The 20,994-nt window shown below is 41.8% G+C and overlaps 1 protein-coding gene across 22 annotated transcripts; it reads left to right on the top strand.

Annotated features, from left to right (window-relative positions):
• Positions 1–840: 840 nt before the first annotated feature.
• On the top strand, positions 841–16,780 carry LOC113640187 (zinc finger protein 585A-like). Of its 22 annotated transcripts, XM_047814094.1 has the most exons (12): positions 841–1,001; positions 4,500–4,596; positions 5,028–5,136; positions 5,370–7,973; positions 8,197–8,293; positions 8,956–9,034; positions 9,323–9,424; positions 11,476–11,870; positions 14,687–14,732; positions 15,030–15,065; positions 15,176–15,220; positions 15,702–16,780. In XM_047814094.1, the coding sequence occupies exons 2-4, from the start codon at positions 4,540–4,542 to the stop codon at positions 6,644–6,646; spliced, it is 1,443 nt and encodes a 480-aa protein (XP_047670050.1). In that variant the 5' UTR covers positions 841–1,001; positions 4,500–4,539; the 3' UTR covers positions 6,647–7,973; positions 8,197–8,293; positions 8,956–9,034; positions 9,323–9,424; positions 11,476–11,870; positions 14,687–14,732; positions 15,030–15,065; positions 15,176–15,220; positions 15,702–16,780. The 22 variants fall into 22 exon arrangements, with proteins under 22 accessions (XP_047670050.1, XP_047670033.1, XP_047670031.1 ...); XM_047814077.1 differs by having other exon boundaries at positions 14,687–15,065; XM_047814075.1 differs by having other exon boundaries at positions 14,868–15,220.
• The last annotated feature ends 4,214 nt before the right edge of the window (positions 16,781–20,994 follow it).

The following is a 20,994-nucleotide window of genomic DNA, read 5'->3' on the forward strand; positions in this document are numbered from 1 at the left end:
TGGAACAGGTCAAGGGCGCTGCACCGACTGGCTCTGATTGGGTGTTATCTTGTCTAGGGGAAGCTGATGGTGCTACATGCCCTAGAAATTCAAGCATACACTTAGAGGTCACATTTGTTTGTGTGTGTGACTGAGAACGTGTTCTGTTCATATGCACTTTTTATGTTTATGTCATAGTTTTATTCAGACAAAGTCAGTGTTTACTATTTAGTGGATTTTTATGTGCAGTTCTAAGAAATAAGGAAATGGAATATGAAATACTGAATAAAAAAGCACAAAAAGATTTAGAAAACAATATATATGTTCAGAAGTCAGAGTACAGTTATGACAATGTTCTGGTGCATATCGTATCATCAGGACTGAGCTCATGGGATAGTTTTAAACATTACATCTAAAGAACAATGATGGTACTTAAACTGTGTCTGCAGTTCATCAAAAAAAAAATGCATTAAAGATTTCCAGTGGTTCCTAAAAAGAGTTTTATGTTTAAACATTTTTTTATTTTATTTTATTTAATGTAATACGTTGTCCCAAACAGTACCCATAAAAGAAGGCTATGTTGTGTTATGTTGCTGTTTAATTGTAATGTTCTGGAAGCCATTAAGCCGATACCCTTAATGGTCCATCAGCTTTTTGTCATTTATTTTGGTCATGTCTTTTCCATCATGGTCAGTAATATAGTATTTCCTTACAGTCAGTAAGAAACTTTTTTTATATAACTAAAAATGAAAGAAAGACTTTTCATCTTGGAAACTAACATCTTTTAAACATCTTTCCCAGCAAAAATGCTGTAGGTTTGTATTTATCTATGTTTGAGCGTCATCTGGTGGACGGCTGCCATCTTTGTTTTTAAGCTCCTGCCACCTTCTTCAACGTCAAAAAGTAGCGCCGACGACCAACTCACGACCCAAACGGAACTAGTTATAGTGTCCTTCCGGATGGATACATTGTGGTTAAGAGGACGGTGCATGTCGTAGGTCGCTCTGGACGATAAAGGTGAGGTAAGTGTAATAAAAATGTGAATTTAATCCTTATATTTACAACCGTATACGAATTTAAGCTAATGTTAATGAAATAGTTAAGTGCAGTAACTGGAACGAACGAACGAGCATTATAATCGTATAATAAAGTGTTTACAGCGTAAGGGATATTTTAAAAAGTGCGAATTACACGAATTACTTGAACATACAATGTTTTTTTCTTCTTTTAATGTTGCACGACTTGTAGTTTCGTCCCTCACGATTAAACACAACAAATTTCCTTATGCTAACGATGTTAGCATCGTTTCCTCATAAATACCCCAGTCAGCAAATTTCCTTTGGCCCAGATTTGGGCCAGATAAACAGCTGATCTGTGGCCCAGATTAGTTTGTGTTTGTCGGCCCAGATATGGCCCACGTCTCCTTTGCTAAAACTGAACCAAAGCAGCGCCACACGTCCACCAAGCATGAGCCAAATGTAATTTATGTGGCCCAAATATGGCACACCTCTTCTTTGAAAGAACTGAACCAAAGGAGTGCCATAACTCCACCAAACATGGGACAAATAATACAATTTAATGTGGCCCAAATATGAGCCTTATATGCAATTTTAGTATGATTGAGTTCTGTTAAAATCTAACAGCCCATGTGCCACACATGTAAAAGTCTGATTAACTTAAAAGGTAAATGAAACACTCAACAACAGATGTACTTAAAACAATTTACTTCAAAACATGTGTTTAAATAACCACAGCTTTAAGAGTAAACATAAGAATGCATTTAACAATGTATTCAACTCAGAGTAATAAAAATCACAGAAAAAAAAATACAAAAAAATCAGATTAACTTGTACAGAGACTTAAATTGAGTTGTGATGTGCCTAATGAGGGTCGGCAGTGTTTTGTTGGGCCTCGTGTTTCTTCATTCGCTCCCTCCTACCCCCCCCCCCCCCTCGGTCTCTGCAATAAATATGAATTTAAATAATGCTAGCAGCAATACAATATGGAAGTTAGAGCTGGAGGATAATGGGGGAAAAAATCATTTAATATAAATTTCCTCCTTTAATATTTTAATTGCAATAATTAACCACCTCTGATTGACCAAAAAAAATATTTTCCAGTATATTTTTGAAAGGAATTGCAAATTCTATTTTTCAATATGTGGGCTATAATAATACCATAATTTATTATGACAAATTATTTAGATTTTGTTTTTAGAATATATTTTTAGAATACTTTTTCACCAACTGGTTAAAATTTACACTGGATGTATTCTGCTTTAAAAAAGACGCATGACTTTCAGTGCATGAGACAGATTCCAAGGGACCGTCTGCAAAGTGCAAATCCCGAAAAGCGAATACTGTACTGTCACCAAATTCAACTCACACATCACTGATGTCCTGATAGTCATACTACAACACTTACTTGCGGGGAAATGTGTTTTACTTTTGGGGGAAATATTTTCATATAAAAAAAAACAAAAACATAAAAATTATACAAAAAGACATTTCTCCCAAGTTGACTGTTTTTAGTATTCGCTTTTCGGGTTTTGCACTTTGCAGACGGTACCTTGGTTCGCACATTTACATTTACAGCATTTGGCACACGCCCTTATCCAGAGCGACGTACATAAGTGCTTAAATCTCTAACACTGAATACATTAATGCTGGTTCACAAGTTACATACTTAAGATACCATGAGTTTAAAACATTTGTTCAAAGTTACAATGAAAAAGTGTCAAAGGTTTTTTTTTTTTTTTTTTTTTTTTAAATGCAAAGGATAAGGAAAGAAGTGCTAGTTGAAGTGCTTCCTGAATAAGTAGGTCTTCAACCGCCGCTTGAAAATAGAGACATACAGACGCACATAGAGACATGTATTTTGTCCACCGCTGAGGAAAGCTGATTTTGAGGAAAATTGGGTTGTAGCTGCCTCTCTACATTACTACGATAGAAAAGAGGTGTTATTTGTGTAGTAACAGCGTTAAGCTCAGGAGTTATTGACTTGGGAAACTCCAATCTGTGAATATGCGGCCAACTTTACTTAAGTACTGTTTATTTATAGCCAAAAACATCGGAATTTAAAACGCCAAACCAGCGGAGCCCTAGCGTACATTAAAGTGTATTGTTAAACTGAGGAAAATATTAGCTAATTTGACCCCTTCCTCAATTAAACTAATAACTAAACGCTTAATAACATGCAATATTGACACATAATGCTGCATAATTCAATTATATGACTGTAAAGTGCCATCACTTACCTGAACGTAGCTTACACAGTCGTGAGGAAAGCAGAAATGCCGCCCACTGCCCGAGTCTGTCACATTCGTGCCGTAGTCTCACACCACCTATAGAAGGGAAGATGCATAGCAACCTGAGGTGTGGGACAGAGGATGTCTACCGCACTTGATTTCAGGATTCCTGTGTTTTTCCATGTATAAGCCAAAGGTTTACCACAAGTCTGTGTTTCTCACTGTGTGCCATAGCTCAACCACATATGGTTCTCATGTGTTCATTGTTATCTGGGCCATATACCTCAAAATGAGTTGTGAACCAAGAGAGCATTTCCCGCCGATTTTAAAGTTATGGCAAAACAAATATGGCCACAATTTGGCCCATATCTGTATAGCCACGCCACATCTAGGCCATATGTGCCAGATAATACCCACATGTGGCCCAAACGTAATTGCTATCTGGGACGTGATGGATGATGTTGTGTTTTCAGTCTCTTCTCTTTTATCTATCTATCTATCTATCTATCTATCTATCTATCTATCTATCTATCTATCTATCTATCTATCTATCTATCATTGATTACAATTGTTTTTCGACGTTTGTTTAAAAAAAAATTATTATTATTAAAACTGTTAAAAAACGTGCTAACGGTTATCTAAGCGCACGAGGCGGTTAGGGGTGGAGCAGTAGGGTTTGGACCTGGGCGTATTGGGGAAGGTTTTGTATTATTTGTTGATTATTCGATACGTTGTAGTTTTACAGTCGTATGCAAAAGTTTAGGAACCCCTAACAATTTTCATTCATACATATTTGGGTGTTTTGGATCAGCAATTTAATTTTGATCTACTAAATAACTGAAGGACACAGTAATACTTCAGTAGTGAAATGAGGTTTATTGGATGAACAGTAAATGTGCAACATGCCTCAAAACCAAATTAGACAGATGTATAAATTTGGTTGATTTGAATACCTGTAATTTACCTGTAACTACTTAGCACTGATTTAACTGGAACACACATTTCCAAATTAAGCCTTGAACTTCATAATCAGGTGCATCCAATCATGAGAAAAGGTATTTAAGGTGGCCAATTGCAAGTTGTTGTTCTTTTTGACTCTCCTCTGAAGAGTGGCAACACGGAGGCCTTGAAACAACTCTCAAATGACCTGAAAACAAAGATTGTTCAACATTATGGTTTAGGGGAAGGCTACAAAAATAAGGGCGTCTGCTAAATGCTGTAAATGTAAAATGCAGGACCACAGTTCTATAAGTGTTTATGTATTTGTTTACAGTTCAGTGGGAATTAGACACGGTGTGAAATCAGTAGACGGTATGTCCGGGCGCGCGAGAGGAAAATCACGTGGCAGAGAGACTGGGGCCCGAGGCGAGGTAAGGATACACCATTTATACCGTTTTAAACTAATATTGATTGTTAAAGTTTCTGTTTCTGGGTGTGAATCATGAAAAGTGCTTTAGACAAACACAAGCTTTTAAATTAAAATTATTTTATTTTATTTATATATATTTTTTGTTATTCATAAACATGTGCTTGTGTTAAAATAAGTGATTTAGTTTTTTTACCCTCACAACCTCAACAAAACAGTTTTTAGAACATTGTATGTTCTATAAAAGGTGTAAATTAATATTAGATGTGTTATTGGTTGAAATTCATGATATGGTCGTATAGAAAAATCACGGTGTAGCTCGACCACCTTAAAAACGCACAAGCGATCAGGAGAAGACTTTTCTCCCTCCTGGAGAATGGATTTTTCAGCATGAATTTGTATCCAAAGCTTCTAACACACCATGTTTATGCCCAGCAACCACCTCTGCCTCAGAAGGAAGCTCAAGCCGTGTGGCCACTACCGCCTGAGAGAGAGCTCCAAGGGAGGGGAAGACAGAAATCTGCCCCCGTGGCGGCGGCAGAAGGTAGTTTTTAACTATCAAAGTATCCTGACGTTTAGCTGATCTCAGACATTTTTTCCTGTCAGGTTAAATAATTGTAATAAACATATTAATATGTGCTTATTAAGTACTAATAGATAGCCAATATTCTATAAATATTCATGCTAAAAAGCAACTAGTGAAATGACCATAAAATAAAGTGTTACTGTGCATGTTATGCATTAAACATGGTTAAACACACCAGCATATTCTTACAGGAGAAAAGCCATATCACTGCTCGGAGTGTGGGAATAGTTTTATTACACCAAGTAAACTCCAAATACACCAGCGCATTCATACAGGAGTGACGCCATATCACTGCTCGGAGTGTGGGAAGAGTTTTACGCAGCAGAGTAGTCTCCAAACACACCAGCGCATTCATACAGGAGTGAGGCCATATCACTGCTCGGAGTGTGGGAAGAGTTTTACGCAGCAGAGTAAACTCCAAATACACCAGCGCATTCATACAGGAGTGAGGCCATATCACTGCTCGGAGTGTGGGAAGAGTTTTACGCAGCAGAGTAGTCTCCAAAGACACCAGCGCATTCATACAGGAGTGAGACTGTATTACTGCTCGGAGTGTGGGAAGAGTTTTATTACACAAACCGATCTCCAAATACACCAGCGCATTCATACAGGAGTGAGGCCATATCACTGCTCGGAGTGTGGGAAGAGTTTTACGCAGCAGAGTAATCTCCAAAGACACCAGCGCATTCATACAGGAGTGAGACTGTATTACTGCTCGGCATGTGGGAAGAGTTTTACGCAGCAGAGTAGTCTCCAAACACACCAGCGCATTCATACAGGAGTGAGACCGTATTACTGCTCAGAGTGTGGGAAGAGTTTTATGCAGCAGAGTAATCTCCAAAGACACCAGCGCATTCATACAGGAGTGAGAGCGTATCACTGCTCGGAGTGTGGGAAGAGTTTTATTACACAAAGTAATCTCCAAATACACCAGCGCATTCATACAGGAGTGAGGCCATATCACTGCTCGGAGTGTGGGAAGAGTTTTATTACACAACGTGATCTCAAAACACACCAGCGCATTCATACAGGACTGAGGCCGTATCACTGCTCGGAGTGTGGGAAGAGTTTTATTACACAAAGTAATCTCAAAACACACCAGCGCATTCATACAGGACTGAGGCCGTATCACTGCTCTGAGTGTGGGAAGAGTTTTACGCAGCAGAGTAATCTCCAAACACACCAGCGCATTCATACAGGAGTGAGGCCATATCACTGCTCGGAGTGTGGGAAGAGTTTTATTACACAACGTGATCTCCAAATACACCAGCGCATTCATACAGGAGTGAGGCCGTATCACTGCTCGGAGTGTGGGAAGAGTTTTATTACACAAAGTAATCTCCAAACACACCAGCGCATTCATACAGGAGTGAGACCGTATTACTGCTCGGAGTGTGGGAAGAGTTTTACGCAGCAGAGTAATCTCCAAACACACCAGTGCATTCATACAGCACATACAGAAGATTGACCTTTTCCTGTCTTTGGAATATTTTATTTATAAATACAATGTTTAAACGAAAAAAAAGGTGTTGCTTATAAATGTATTACCTTCTTTTCAGACAGGTTTAAAATAAATAAAAAAGTCTGTCATGTGTGTTTTTTTTACATTAAACCATAAATCCTGTAATATTTTAAGCTCATTTTGGGGTCATTTGGTCAGAGATTCTACACGGACGTTATCATTGGTAGGACTACAGTCATTATCGCCTGTATTTTTTTGTCCTACCCGTTTTCATAAATTCCCAAATTCTGTGCAATGTATTGGATGCTAAATGTACTGTCCAATCATCGTCGGGATATAAGATAGTTTTAAACAATCCGAACGAAGGAAGGCGGGACGTGTCTGAATATGGGTAGGAAAACAAACATAAGAGTAACCGCGAGCACAAACACAGCAATGCCAACCTAGCCTTCTAAGTTGATGCAGCTCTTCACGTCCGCGCTTTTTTGTTGTTTTTCTCGGCAATATGGGGGTTCCAAAATTTTACAGATGGATATCCGAGCGATATCCGCGTTTGAGCGAAGTTGTGAAGGAGCACCAGGTTTGTGTTCGTAAATGATGCTAGTTAGCTTTAGCACTAGCATCCGGCTAACACTTTACCTCAGTCAGGGCTGTGTATGTTTACAGGTGTATTTACACATGGTTGGTGATTAATTTTAGCTAAAGAAGGCAGAAAGGAGAATAAATTCACCGTGGAAACATTCTGAAGTTTTAATTTCCAGCGCTTTAATTACTCAGTGAAGAGTAAGTAATTGTGGAACAATCCCAACTCGATGTGTGTTACAGCTGTAGGTCACTACATAGAGCGCGAGGGGAGGGAACTTTGTGCTAACCCCAGTGCTCATGACAGGACATAAGGGTCATGTAGTCTGTAGCTGTGACAACTTACATGTGGGTTTATCTCTATAGCCACACAAATATAAACAACGTTTAATATATCTATAAATATATTGTTAATACTAAATCTATTTAGTATATTGACGTCATTATAGAAAGTTTTATTTGTAAAACTGAGGTGATTAAAATTGACTTTTTAGATGAGAGAAAATAATTGTATAATCGTTTATAATGAACTTTGAGTATTTTTATACTTGTACATCTATTTCTTTAATATATGTAGGTGTTTTCATATTAAAATATATAGTCAGGTGTTCATTTAACTGGGAGCAAAATAGTCAGATATTTTCCACTACCTCGACTTTCGCATCATCAAACCCAGGAAGATGTTCTTCATGGCTGTGGATTGTGTCACACTCAGGGCCAAAATGAACCAACAGCGTGGCAGAAGGTTCAGGTACGTTCAACATCCGTTAGTGCCGGATGCATCTAACAGGAAGCTGCTTGCTGGTCTGGATTGCCTTAACGATCTCGTTTGGTTGGTGATTAAATTGGTGATAGTTTATATAGATTATGTTCAAAAGTAATACTCATATATGGAACGTTTCCACTGGGCTACATCCCAAACCGCACTCTACTGTAGGTCACTTAATGTCAGTTGTTACTCTCTTTTCTTACAGATCAGCAAAAGAAGCGGAGGAATAATAAAGAAGGCTGTGGGGAAGGGCGAGGATTTACCCGCAGTGACCCGATTCGACTCCAACTGCATCACACCCGGTTTGTGTTACAGCTTTTACAGAATATTAACAGTTTATCACTCTGTTTTAGTTCATTACAATCTTTTTAAAAAGCAGAAATCATAATCATGAGTTTTTTTTATAAATTGTGTTTATTCAATTCAATTCAAGTTTATTTGTATAGCGCTTTTTACAATAGACATTGTCTCAAAGCAGCTTTACAGAACATAAACATAGAGCAGAAGGTAAACATAATTAATGATAAAGGAAATAACGAATAATAAAAGAAATAAGAATTAACAGAATAAAAATTCTAGATTATTATTAGATGTATATAGTTCACAGTGTGTATGTATTTATTCCCCTATGAGCAAGTCTGAGATGACTCAGGCAGCAGTGGCAAGGAAAAACTCCCTTAAATTGGTAAAGGAAGAAACCTTGAGAGGAACCGGACTCAAGGGGGAACCCATCCTCATATGGGTGACACTGGGGGTGTGATTGTAATATACAGTCAAACAAATGTTGTATTGGTGTGAGGTTCAAGGACTTCTGATCTTCTGAGTATCACAGAGTCTAACTGGAGATGTTTATTGTAATTATTCATATACAGTGGCAAGAAAAAGTATGTAAACTGTTTGGATTAAACTGGTTTTCTGTTGTAATTTGTCATAAAATGTGATCTGATCCTCATCTAATTCACAGCACTAGACAGCATGCTTGATGGACAGATAGAGGGAGAGAGAGACAGACACGGAGACACAGAGAGACAGACAGAGAGAGAGTGAGCGAGCAATAAACATAATATAAATGAATTATCGCATCCAAATTTTTTTTAATAAACTGCAAGGCTGTAAATGCATGAAGTAATCAAATAAACACATTTAGCTATTTAACTATAATATAATAAGCACTAATTGGTTGCATTATGTTTTTTATTATTAAATTATGTTCTTTACATTCTCATATGTGTTATTATTGTAAGCCTTTTTTTATTATTCAAGTCTTTTTTTTTGTTAAAGTGCTTTGAAAGTTTAGGTATATGTTCATGTTTTCCTTCATTTCTCTGTAGGTACGGAGTTCATGACTCGGCTTCACAAACATCTGAAATACTTTGTGCAGAAAAAGCTGTCCACAGACCGACTGAGTGAGAGTGTATCTGTCTGGGCACGAGGTGAGCATGTTGTAAAAAATCTTAGTAGAAATAATTAAAATAGTATTCCTTACAATACTATATCCAAAGTAAAGTATTAGGCCTTGCAAAATATTACAATTGCTGTCATAAGACATATGTAGGTGATGTTGTAGGCCAAAGATGTTTAGTGAAGTGAAGTGACATACGGCTAAGTACGGTGACCCATACTCAGAATTCGTTCTCTGCATTTGACCCATCCAAGGTGCGCACACACAGCAGTGAACACACACACACCGTGAACACACACCATTTATGCAGCGGCGCCCGGGGAGCAGTTGAGGGGTTCGGTGCCTTGCTCAAGGGCACCTCAGTCGTGGCCGGCCCGAGACTCGAACCCACAACCTTAGGATTACGAGTCAGACTCTCTAACCATTAGGCCACAACTTGCCCCCAGATGCACAAGATTGCCCCCAACTTGCAACCAGATTCGGGGCTGTCAGGCCTAGTCAGTCTGAGCACATTTGTAATCACTTGTTATGTAGAAGGGAAAAGACCATGGTTCCCAGACCTTAGCTCATAAATTGTCATGGAAAATGAAGAACACCATGGTTCTCAGACCTTTGTCCATAGCAATAATATGTTATGTAGAATGAAAAAAACAGTGGTCCACAGACCTAGGCCCTGAAAAATAAGGGGAGGAAAATCCATAAATGGGCATGTGGTGCTCATAAACTTGTTGTGCCGACTGAAGAAGGCCCAGGTGTTTAGTCTGAGATCATGAAAAATAAGGGGAGGAAAATCCATAAATGGGCATATGGGTGAAAGGTAATGGGAAATAAGGGGAAATTGGGTCAGTGTATTTAGAAAACATAGGAGGTAATGCTGGTAAATAAGGTGATATGGCACCTGGGCTCCTAGGAGCACCAGGGTATATATTGAGAAGATATCTGAGGTTTTTTTTTGGTTCTTCGGGGGCGAAGGTGTGTGCGCGTGGGGGCGCAAAGTAACAAAAAGTGTGCGCGTGGGGGTGCAAAGTAACAAAAAGTAACAAAGTTGCCAAATTAAAAGTAACAAAGTTGCCAAATTAAAAGTAACAAATGAAAACCCCCAAAAAGAGCATGTCATGCAAAATCAATCCAGAAAAACAAGAAGTCTCGCGTCGTCCTTGCAAAAATAAAAACACCCACCTTGACCCGCAGACAAGGGCACGCGCACACACCTTCGCCCCCCAAGAACCAAAAAAAAACCTCATATTTTCTCAATATATACCCTGGCGCTCCTAGGAGCCCAGGTGCCATATCACCTTATTTACCAGCATTACCTCCTATGTTTTCTAAATACACTGACCCAATTTCCCCTTATTTCCCATTACCTTTCACCCATATGCCCATTTATGGATTTTCCTCCCATTATTTTTCATGATCTCAGACTAAACACCTGGGCCTTCTTCAGTCTGCACAACAAGTTTATGAGCACCACATGCCCATTTATGGATTTTCCTCCCCTTATTTTTCAGGGCCTAGGTCTGTGGACCACTGTTTTTTTCATTCTACATAACATATTATTGCTATGGACCAAGGTCTGAGAACCATGGTGTTCTTCATTTTCCATAACAATTTATGAGCTACGGTCTGGGAACCATGGTCTTTTCCCTTCTACATAACAAGTTGTTATTACAAATGTGCTCAGATTGACTAGGCCTGACAGCCCCGAATCTGGTTGCAATAAACATCTTTGGCCTACAACATCACCTACATATGTCTTATGACAGCAATTGTAATATTTTGCAAGGCCTAATACTTTACTTTGGTTATAGTATTGTAATAAATACTATTTTAATTATTTCTACTAAGATTTTTTACAACAAGCAGAGTGACCGCACACACACACACACACACACACACACTCTCTCTCTCTTTATGAAGTTTCCATCTCCAGGACACATTAAGTTTAAGTGCACATGAAATGTTCATGTCAGTAAAGCTGGGTGTGATTTCTATAACCTTATCACTCAATTAAATAACGTCACAATTGTATTGTAAAAATATTAGTACACTTTACTGCACTATAGTTTCTCCTCTTTTTTACAGAGCCCGCCTGGTCACTCCTTGGATAAAAGAAAACAAGACCCACAAAGCCGTGATCACGAATTTGTCCCCTCAGTTTATAAACCGTACTCACAGATTATTAAACTGTTCCCTCAGTTTTACAAAGCGTGCACATGAGGAAACAATCCGTGCTCTCAGATTTGTAAACTGTACCCTCAGGTTTTGTAATCCGTACCAACAAATTCATAAACCGTGCGCACACTTTCGCAATCTGTACCCATGGTTGTGCAGAGGGTACTCACTGATTTGTAGCCCCTCCCTCATTTTAGACACCTGAAGTCCACAAGCACAACAACAGCTCCACAAACAACGTGTTTAAACTTCTTTTTTTTTTTTATATGATAGAAGGTTGGATGACCGTACTTCAAGAGGAGAAGGTAAAAACCAATACAATATGAATAATGCACAGATTCCTTGGCTTAATACAATTGTATAAAGTTATTTAATAATAACATATTAACCAAATATGTCTTTAAATAATTATATAAAATTGCAGAACTATTTAAAATTGAATGCTACTTTTAAATGCACGAATGAAAGAAGCAACTGATTAAACTAGATTTGCTAAACCTGTGCAATTTTGCATAAAATCCCTGGACCTCAAACCTACCAGCACCCCTACAGCTCCATTGTTCTCCTGCTTTTGTTGTGCAAACGCCCCCATCACCTGTGAGGCCTGGCTCATTTGCATTTGTTCACTCAGAGTAGCTCAGATCCAAGGCAGGCCAAACTTCTGTCTGTGACGGAAACCTTCACGGCCTATCTATACAAAATAGTCTGTTTAATTTATATTAAAAAAAATGTTTGCTAAGGTTTGTCATTGTCATAGTACATATCATATTTATACAACCCTTGTGCAGACCAGGGGTCTATTTGACTCATCTGGAAAGTTTAATGTGTCATAACTTGGGTTTCCTTCCACATATTTGCCTGAAATTTACCAGGATTGTTCCAAATTATGAATAATGCAAGTAAAATTAATCTTGTCCTCCCGGGTCAATTTGACCCGGCCACATTTAGTGGGGCAATAGGTCACACTTTTGCCCTTTTCAGCGCAATGAACATGCATACAGACACAAAAATGCAAACATAAAATGGCCACTAACACACGCACCCAAAACACACACACACACACAAATTGGGCATTGCATCTCATTAGGCCTCCAGAAAAAAAAAGCTACACATTTGTGCAACACCTTCTAACAGACACATTTTCTGCGGTCTCCGACATCTGGACATGCTTCAACAAGAACTGTGCTGAGAGTTTCACTCCAGGAAAACACATGACCATAGATGAACAGCTGTTCCCTACCATGGTTTGTTGTCCATTCACACAGTATATTGCAACCAAGCCAGACAAATTTGGGATCAAGTTCTGGATGGCCACGGATTTGGAGACCAAATATGTCTGCAATGCATCTCCTTACTTGGGAAAGGACCCCAGTCGCCCAGGGTCCAGCTTGCGCAGTGAAGCACAAGCGATTTGCTATTGCACTGGGCATTCCAATGTCCTCCTCTACCCACACAGTGCCGTCTTTTATCGTCTGGCTCAGACAGGGCTTCCCAGTACCACGGTGCATCTTCTGTGGAGGCATGTTGGGTTCTTGTTCGGTCTCAAAATTCACTTTTGGTGCTATAATTCATTGATGGCCAATGAAAATGAAATTACATCATTTTATTCTGTATGTGGAAGAACATGTCAAAAGCCATGGACCATAACTTCACTCAGCTTATGACATTTGTCTACAAACATACATTGGAGACTGAAGTGTTAGCAAGTTTTCATTTTATTCATGTATTAGCAACTTTTTTTTAACATATTAGCCAAATATGTGGAAGGAAACCCAAGTTATAACACATTAAACTTTATAGATGAGTCAAATAGACCCCAGGTCTGCACAAGGGTTATATAAATATGATATATGATAATGTTATTATCAGTTAACCTAATTTATTTGAATTATTTTAATACTTTTATTTATTTATTTATTTATTTATTTATTTATTGAGTCATGCTGATTGTTGTTTTTTAAGTGACTTGTGCAAATAAAGGATCTCTCTCTCTCTACACTCAGAGCATCATGGAATAACAACAAATTGGGTTTTTCATCTAATAAATAAACTATGAATTACTCCAACGATTTATAATGTAACAAAAACACACAGCGAAATAAAATACATTTCCATAAACAAAAAACAAACACAAAATATCCTGATTGCTGGATAAATAGTTTAATATGTGATTTGTAATGACAAAGTTCCACAGTCATAATGTCACACAATCATAACAAATAGACTGTAGGATTACAATTAAGACCAGGTATTAAAATAATATCTACAGCATTTTAAATGGATATATGTATTTCTAAAATCTAACCAAAAAAGTAAACAAATTCTTCTTACTCTTACCATTTGATGATCAAATTTGTGAGGTTTAAATTTATTCAGTTTTAAAAACAGGAGAGATGAACAGTGGCCCTGAATTTTTACCTCCTTCATTTAAACCAGAATTGAAGAATGGATTCTCAGTGAAAGTCTGACCAGTGAAAGAGTAAACATGAGATCTGGACTTCACATCATAAAAGGAGACCAGACCCTCTTCATAGTCCACAAACACCCCCACAACCTCCACCTTCTCTCTCAGTGTGAGGGGGGCAGAGGGATCTTCACAAGCATCATACTGATTCTCATTCCTCAGGGTCACAGCCCAGAATCCATTCTGAGGATTCAGTGTAATCTTCCCCTTCCTGTTAATGTTCTCTCTCTTGACTCCTAATGACCAGCCAGTTTTCCCTCTGACCTGCACCTCATAATAAAATCTCCCTGAGGAGAATATTTGCTTTCCCAGAACACAGATACATGGATTAAACCTCTGTGGTGTATCAGGGAGATTCTGTCGTTTGTATCCATGTGTCACTTGTTTTCCATCAGCAGACAGGATGAGATCAGGATGAGCTGTATCAGGATCCAGGGTCACATCCACTGAGAGAAACACACAGTGTGTGATGAGTAAACATGTAAAAAATATTACATCATCATCCAGTGGTTCAGGTTCATTATTGATTTATAAAAGATTGTAGAACATTTTTAAAATTTTATTTCATTGAAATTTCTAAAATACAGTTTATAATAGGAGTCTATTACAGATAATTTATTATATATGATAAATGTGTTTGTAATTTTTGTTTTTCAGGAAATACACAGAAAGGGTCACAGAACATGAGAGAAAAACACTTGAGGTAAAAACGCTGAGTGTCTCTAGTGATAAATATCTGGTACGTTTTACATTTAGAAATAAAACATGGGACTCTCAAGTGATTGAGAGAAACTGTTTGTTTTTTATTCTTTTTTAACTATGATTATAAATCTTTCAGCCTTCTTTGTCCAGCAAAACAACAACATTCCCCTCTGATAGACAAAGAGTTTTATACTCGTCACTTTTCCACATACACGGTGTAACAAATCATTCAGTATCATTCATTATTTCCACACAATGTTTTACTCACATCAAGAATCTTTCATTTCTACAAGTGAAGCTGAATTCAGTCCGATCATGAAGCTGAACAGTGAAGGTAAAGCTGCACTGATCCAATAAATAACAGCCATCAATCTTACAGATGTCTTGTGTAATTTTACTTTGTGCTCTCTCTCTCTCTCTCTCTCTCTCTCTTTCTGTCATTAGTGAGAACATATGGAGGTTTTGCTGATTCTGATGATAAATATCGAAGTAAAATTTTCCTTTTGCATCTTTACTTTAGTGATGTATTTGTGTTTGTGATTTTTATCACTCAGGAAAGACAGAAAGAGTCACAGACTATGAGAGAAACACATTTAAGGAAAGATCTTGATAAAGATGGACAAAATAGTTCAGTAATTATCTCCATACAGAAAACTGTGTCTGTAGTTTAGGTTTGAAAAAAAACAAAACACAGGCCTGAATTTCTACACGTTTTCTTTAACTGGTACAAAAATATTTTATCAAAGACACTTGTTTAGGGTGTCAGTTAGTGTTAGTGTAAAAATATATTTTTGTAAAATACATTCATCACTTTTATGTTCAAGTTTATTTTACACACACACACACACACACACACACTTTTTAAAAGTATACTTTTAAAAAGTACATATTAAATGTATTTTCTAGTAATGTGATATGCTTGCAATATATTTCTGACAGTTTTATACTAAGACATGTTGTCATGTTGCAGGACACTGGGAACTTGAAGGAACTTGAACAAGTCATAATGGCCATTACTGTGACCCCAAAGCCTGGAGCTTCTACAAGCAACAGCCCAAAGAACATTGGGATCGTCATAGAGGGCGTGAAAGTCATCACAGAACTTGGAGATATTGCAAGGGCTTGCTCTGTCCTCCTTGGCTTGACCTTCGTGCTGAATCTCGATTATCCCAGACAGCTGAAATACACCTTTGAGGTGTTCCAAAAACTTTTCTTGGAACTGGATGATTCAAAGCTTTCAAACAAAGTCCAGTCCCTCAAGAGCAAACTTCAGGCTTGAAATGAGACTATATTGCAGTGTAGACTTTTGTGCTACAGAATGTTCATCTTCTACAGAGCTTGAGAATTGCACATTTGAAAGTGCTATATTTGTAATTTGGCACTGTTTTGTCCTACAAATGTCGTGACATTTCAGTTGTTGTACGTTCAAAGTACAATTGTATTTTTTGCACTTTTATTATTTATGTTTTGGCACATGCCATTATGGAGTATCAGCATTTTGTCCTTTTCAAAGTTCTGCTTTGAAATGCGTGAGCAAACTTCTGGCTTGAAAATGAGACTGTAGTTGCAGTGTACATGTCTTGCTACACAATGTTTAGCTTCTACAGAGCTTGGGAATTGCACATCTGAAAGTGCTATGTTTGTAAGTTAGCACTGATTTGGACTCTTATCCCACGAATGTCAGTGAGATTTCTAGTTCAAAGTATGAACTGTTTTTTACTCCGTACAAATTACACTTTTCTGCTTTTGTTTTGGTACATGCCCCTTTGGAGGATTTTTCTTTTAATATCATTATTGACTCAATTTAGTGGATAAGCATGGAATCAGGTTTATGGACTCATCACCATTCTGTATGTCATTTATGTTTGTTTTTAATAGTATTTATATTTGTTTTAAGAATAGTTTAAAGTCAGCATTCTGTCTGGTTTGAAATGCAAAATCCAACTTCTGGCTTGAAATGAGACTGTGGTTGCAGTGTACAATGATGTGCTACAATGTGTCTAAAGCACAAAAGTGAATAAAATTGTTAATAAAATTCTTATTTGAGTATTTAAGTGTCATGATCAGCACACCTGCCTCACCTCCGCACCCACAACGGAGAGAATCGTCTCCGGAGTATTAAGCGCTCCCGGACTACACTTCCCAATACACCCCGCTCAGCCGAATCAGTTACTTAAATAAGCAAACGAACTGGATCCCATTGCGAAGTCTTGATTTGCTACGGCTATCATTCTGAGCGTTGTCTGATTATTCCTGTTTCTGGTTTTTGATCTGTTTCTGTATTTTGCCTCACGACTGATTTCTGCCTGCCCTGACCTTTTGCCTGTTGTTCTGACTACGTTTTTGCCTTACCTACACTGTCGTGTTTACCGGTACTGAACTCTCTGCCTGTTGTTTCCGAGATTATATATTAAAGCTGCAAATGGATCCTCAGTCTTACGACTCATCATTACAGAAGACTTCGCCACCAAGCGATCCAGCAGCCATCTCTCAGCTTGCCACCCAGCTCTCCGCTCAAGCCCAGCAGCTCGCCGGACACCACCAACAACTAACGCGACTTACCTCGCTCATCGGAGAGCTCGCTGCGGCGTTACAAGGTCTGCGAGGCTCCGCTGCGGCTCCGAACCCTCCGGCACCGGCGTCCCGCCCGCCGGCCGATCCAATCGCGACCCCAGCTGTCACCAGCCCGCGGCTCGCGTTTCCGGAAAAGTTTAACGGAGATCCTGGAAAATGCGGAGGTTTCTTAATGCAATGTCAGCTCTTTGTGGCGCAACAACCGTCCCTGTATCCGACCGCCGCTAGCCGCGTAGCGTTTGTGTGCACGCTCCTCACCGGGAAAGCGCTGGAGTGGGCCACGGCGGTTTGGCAAGAGGATGGCTCCGCCTTCCCCACGTTTGAACACTTCCTCTCCCAATTCCGCGCTGTCTTCGAGCACTCCGCCACGGGTGAGAGCGCAGAGGAGCGTTTGTTGGCCGTATCTCAGGGCGACCGTCCCGCCGCTGAGTACGCGCTGACATTCCGTACGCTCGCCGCCGAGACAGGTTGGGAGGAGCGACCCCTAAAGGTGATCTACCGCAAAGGGCTGCGTCCGGGTCTACAAGCCGAGCTCGCCTGCCGTGATGAAGGGAGAGATTTGACCTGAGTTCATTGACCTGTCCATCCGCATTGACAATTTGATGCGGACACGTCGACCTCCTACGCACACCGCCCGACACGCGTGCGAGACACTTCGCACAGCCCGACCGGCGGACCCCGAGCCCATGCAGCTCGACGCCACGCACCTCACGCCTGAGGAGAGAGCAAGACGCTTCCGCTTCCAACTCTGCCTCTACTGCGGAGAAGCCGGTCACAGACTGGCCGCCTGCCCCAACAAGCCGCCCGGCAGACGGAACACATCGGTGAGTCCTGACCCGCTCATTCCTCAATTTTCGAACTGCGCGGTAGTACAAGTACAAGTTGAAATACGGGGGAAGATGATTAACCAGTCTGCTCTAATCGACTCCGGCGCCGCGGGCAATTTCATGTCAAGGGAGTTTGCGCAAGCCTATAACGTGCCCGTGACCCCATGTGCTTTTCCTTTGGCAGTGGAGGCGGTAGACGGCAGGCCGCTCAGTGAGGGCCCCATCACGCACATCTCCAGGCGTCTCCGGCTGCAGGTGGGCCCTCACCATCAAGAATACCTGCCTTTCCACATCATCCGCTCCCCGCGTCACACCCTCATCCTAGGCTTCCCCTGGCTCCAACTTCACAACCCCGTCATCTCCTGGAGAGACCTGCACATCTCAAGCTGGGGCGAAGCATGCCGCCGACACCAGCCACTGCCTCCGAAAACCCCACGACCCAGCACCACGCTCTCTGTATGCTCCACTTCCACCACCTCTAAACTCCCAGCGGAATACCAAGACCTTTCGGCGGCCTTCAGCAAGACTCGGGCCACCGAACTACCACCGCACCGGCCCAGTGACTGCGCCATAGAACTTCTGCCTGGATCCACTCCACCCAGAGGGAGAATCTTCCCGCTGTCGCAACCAGAGACGGCAGCCATGAAAACCTACATCGAGGAGGAGCTCCAGAAGGGCTTCATCCGACCCTCTGTCTCCCCGGCATCCTCCGGGTTCTTCTTCGTGAAGAAAAAAGATGGAGGCCTCCGCCCATGCATTGACTACCGGGCGCTGAACGACATGACAGTCAAGTTCCGGTATCCTCTTCCCCTCGTGCCGTCGGCTCTCGAACAGCTCCGCCAGGCCCGATACTTCACGAAATTGGACTTACGCAGCGCTTACAACCTCATCCGGATCAGAGAGGGGGATGAATGGAAGACCGCCTTTTCGACCCTAATCAGGCCATTATGAATACTTAGTCATGCCGTTCGGCCTTTCGAACAGTCCCGCGGTGTTCCAGTCATTCATTAATGACGTGTTCCGCGACATGCTGGACCGCTGGGTGGTCGTATACATCGATGACATCCTTATATATTCAGAGACCATGGAGGAACACACCCAGCACGTGCGGGCAGTCCTTAAACGTCTCATCCAACACCGTCTGTACGCCAAGGCCGAAAAATGCGAATTCCACCAGACCTCCACGACCTTCCTAGGCTACGTCATCTCAGCCGAGGGGGTCGCCATGGACGACTCCAAGGTGCGCGCAGTACTACAGTGGCCCCGACCACAGAGCCTGAAGGAGTTACAGCGCTTCCTGGGGTTCGCTAATTTCTATCGCCGCTTCATCCGTGGTTTCAGCACGATTGCGGCCCTGCTCACCTCTATGACCAAAAAAGCATCCACTCGGCTTACCTGGTCCCTTGAAGCTATAACGGCATTCCGGCGCTTGAAAGCGAGCTTCACCTCAGCTCCCATTCTCCACCACCCGGATCCAGACCGGCCGTTCATAGTAGAGGTGGACGCCTCTAATACGGGGGTGGGAGCCATACTGTCTCAACGCCAGGGCCCGGCCAACAAGATGTTTCCGTGTGCATACTTCTCTCGCAAGCTAACTACGACGTGGGGGACCGAGAGCTGCTAGCCATGAAGGTAGCATTCGAGGAGTGGCGGCACTGGCTAGAGGGCGCGGTACACCCGTTCACCGTGCTCACCGACCACCGGAACTTGGAATACCTTCGCGCCGCCAAACGCCTGAATCCCCATCAATCGAGGTGGGCCATGTTCTTCACGAGGTTCAGATTCACAGTGACCTACAGGCCGGGGACCAAGAATATCAAGGCCGATGCCCTGTCCCGCATGTTCCGTGAACCCGGCCCGGACACAAGCCCTGAACCCATCATCTCCGAAGCCCACATCCTCGCGCCCATCCAGTGGGACATCATGACGGAAATAACCCAGGCCAACGCCCACACACCACCACCTGCCAATTGCCCTCCATCCCGGACCTATGTGCCCGAGAACTGGCGCACGAACCTCCTGGAGCTCCTACACTCCAACCCCAGCTCCGGCCATCCCGGCGTCACAGGCACCCTACACCTGGCTCAGAACCAGTTTTGGTGGCCGACTCTAGCCACAGACGTGCGCGAATTCGTCCGAGCCTGTACAATCTGCAATACCTCTAAGCCCTCTCATCAGCTCCCCGCGGGCTTACTGCTTCCCCTGCCCACGCCTCAACGCCCCTGGTCCCACATTGCAATTGACTTTGTCACCGACCTTCCCCGTTCCAACAACCACACGGTTATCCTCACCGTGATCGACCGATTCTCCAAGGCCTGCCGTCTGATCCCCATGCCGAAACTTCCCACAGCCTTCGAGACCGCGGAGGCATTGTGCAACTTTGTCTTCCGGTACTATGGCCTGCCTGAGGATATCGTGTCCGACCGCGGTCCCCAGTTCACCTCACGAGTCTGGGCGGCATTCTTCAAACAACTCAACGTGAACATCTGCCTCACCTCGGGGTACCACCCGCAAGCCAACGGACAGACGGAAAGGCTGAACCAAGATCTCATCCGGTTCCTACGCTCCTACTGCCACGATAACCAGACCGACTGGAGCACATACTTGATGTGGGCTGAGTATGCTCAGAATTCTCTCCTCAAACCCGCCACGGGTCTAACCCCATTCCAGTGCGTCCTGGGATTTCAACCTCCTTTGTTCCCCTGGTCCGACACACCCTCGGACCTACCGGCCGTTGACGAGTGGTTTCGTCGCAGCGGGGACACATGGAGCGTGGCGCACCGGCAGCTACGGCGAGCCATTCGCAGGCAAAAGACACAGGCCGACAGACGCCGCCGTGAGCACCCCGACTACCAACCCGGA

This window comes from Tachysurus fulvidraco, chromosome 1 (genome assembly GCF_022655615.1).
Source record: "Tachysurus fulvidraco isolate hzauxx_2018 chromosome 1, HZAU_PFXX_2.0, whole genome shotgun sequence".
Classification (NCBI taxonomy): domain Eukaryota; kingdom Metazoa; phylum Chordata; class Actinopteri; order Siluriformes; family Bagridae; genus Tachysurus; species Tachysurus fulvidraco.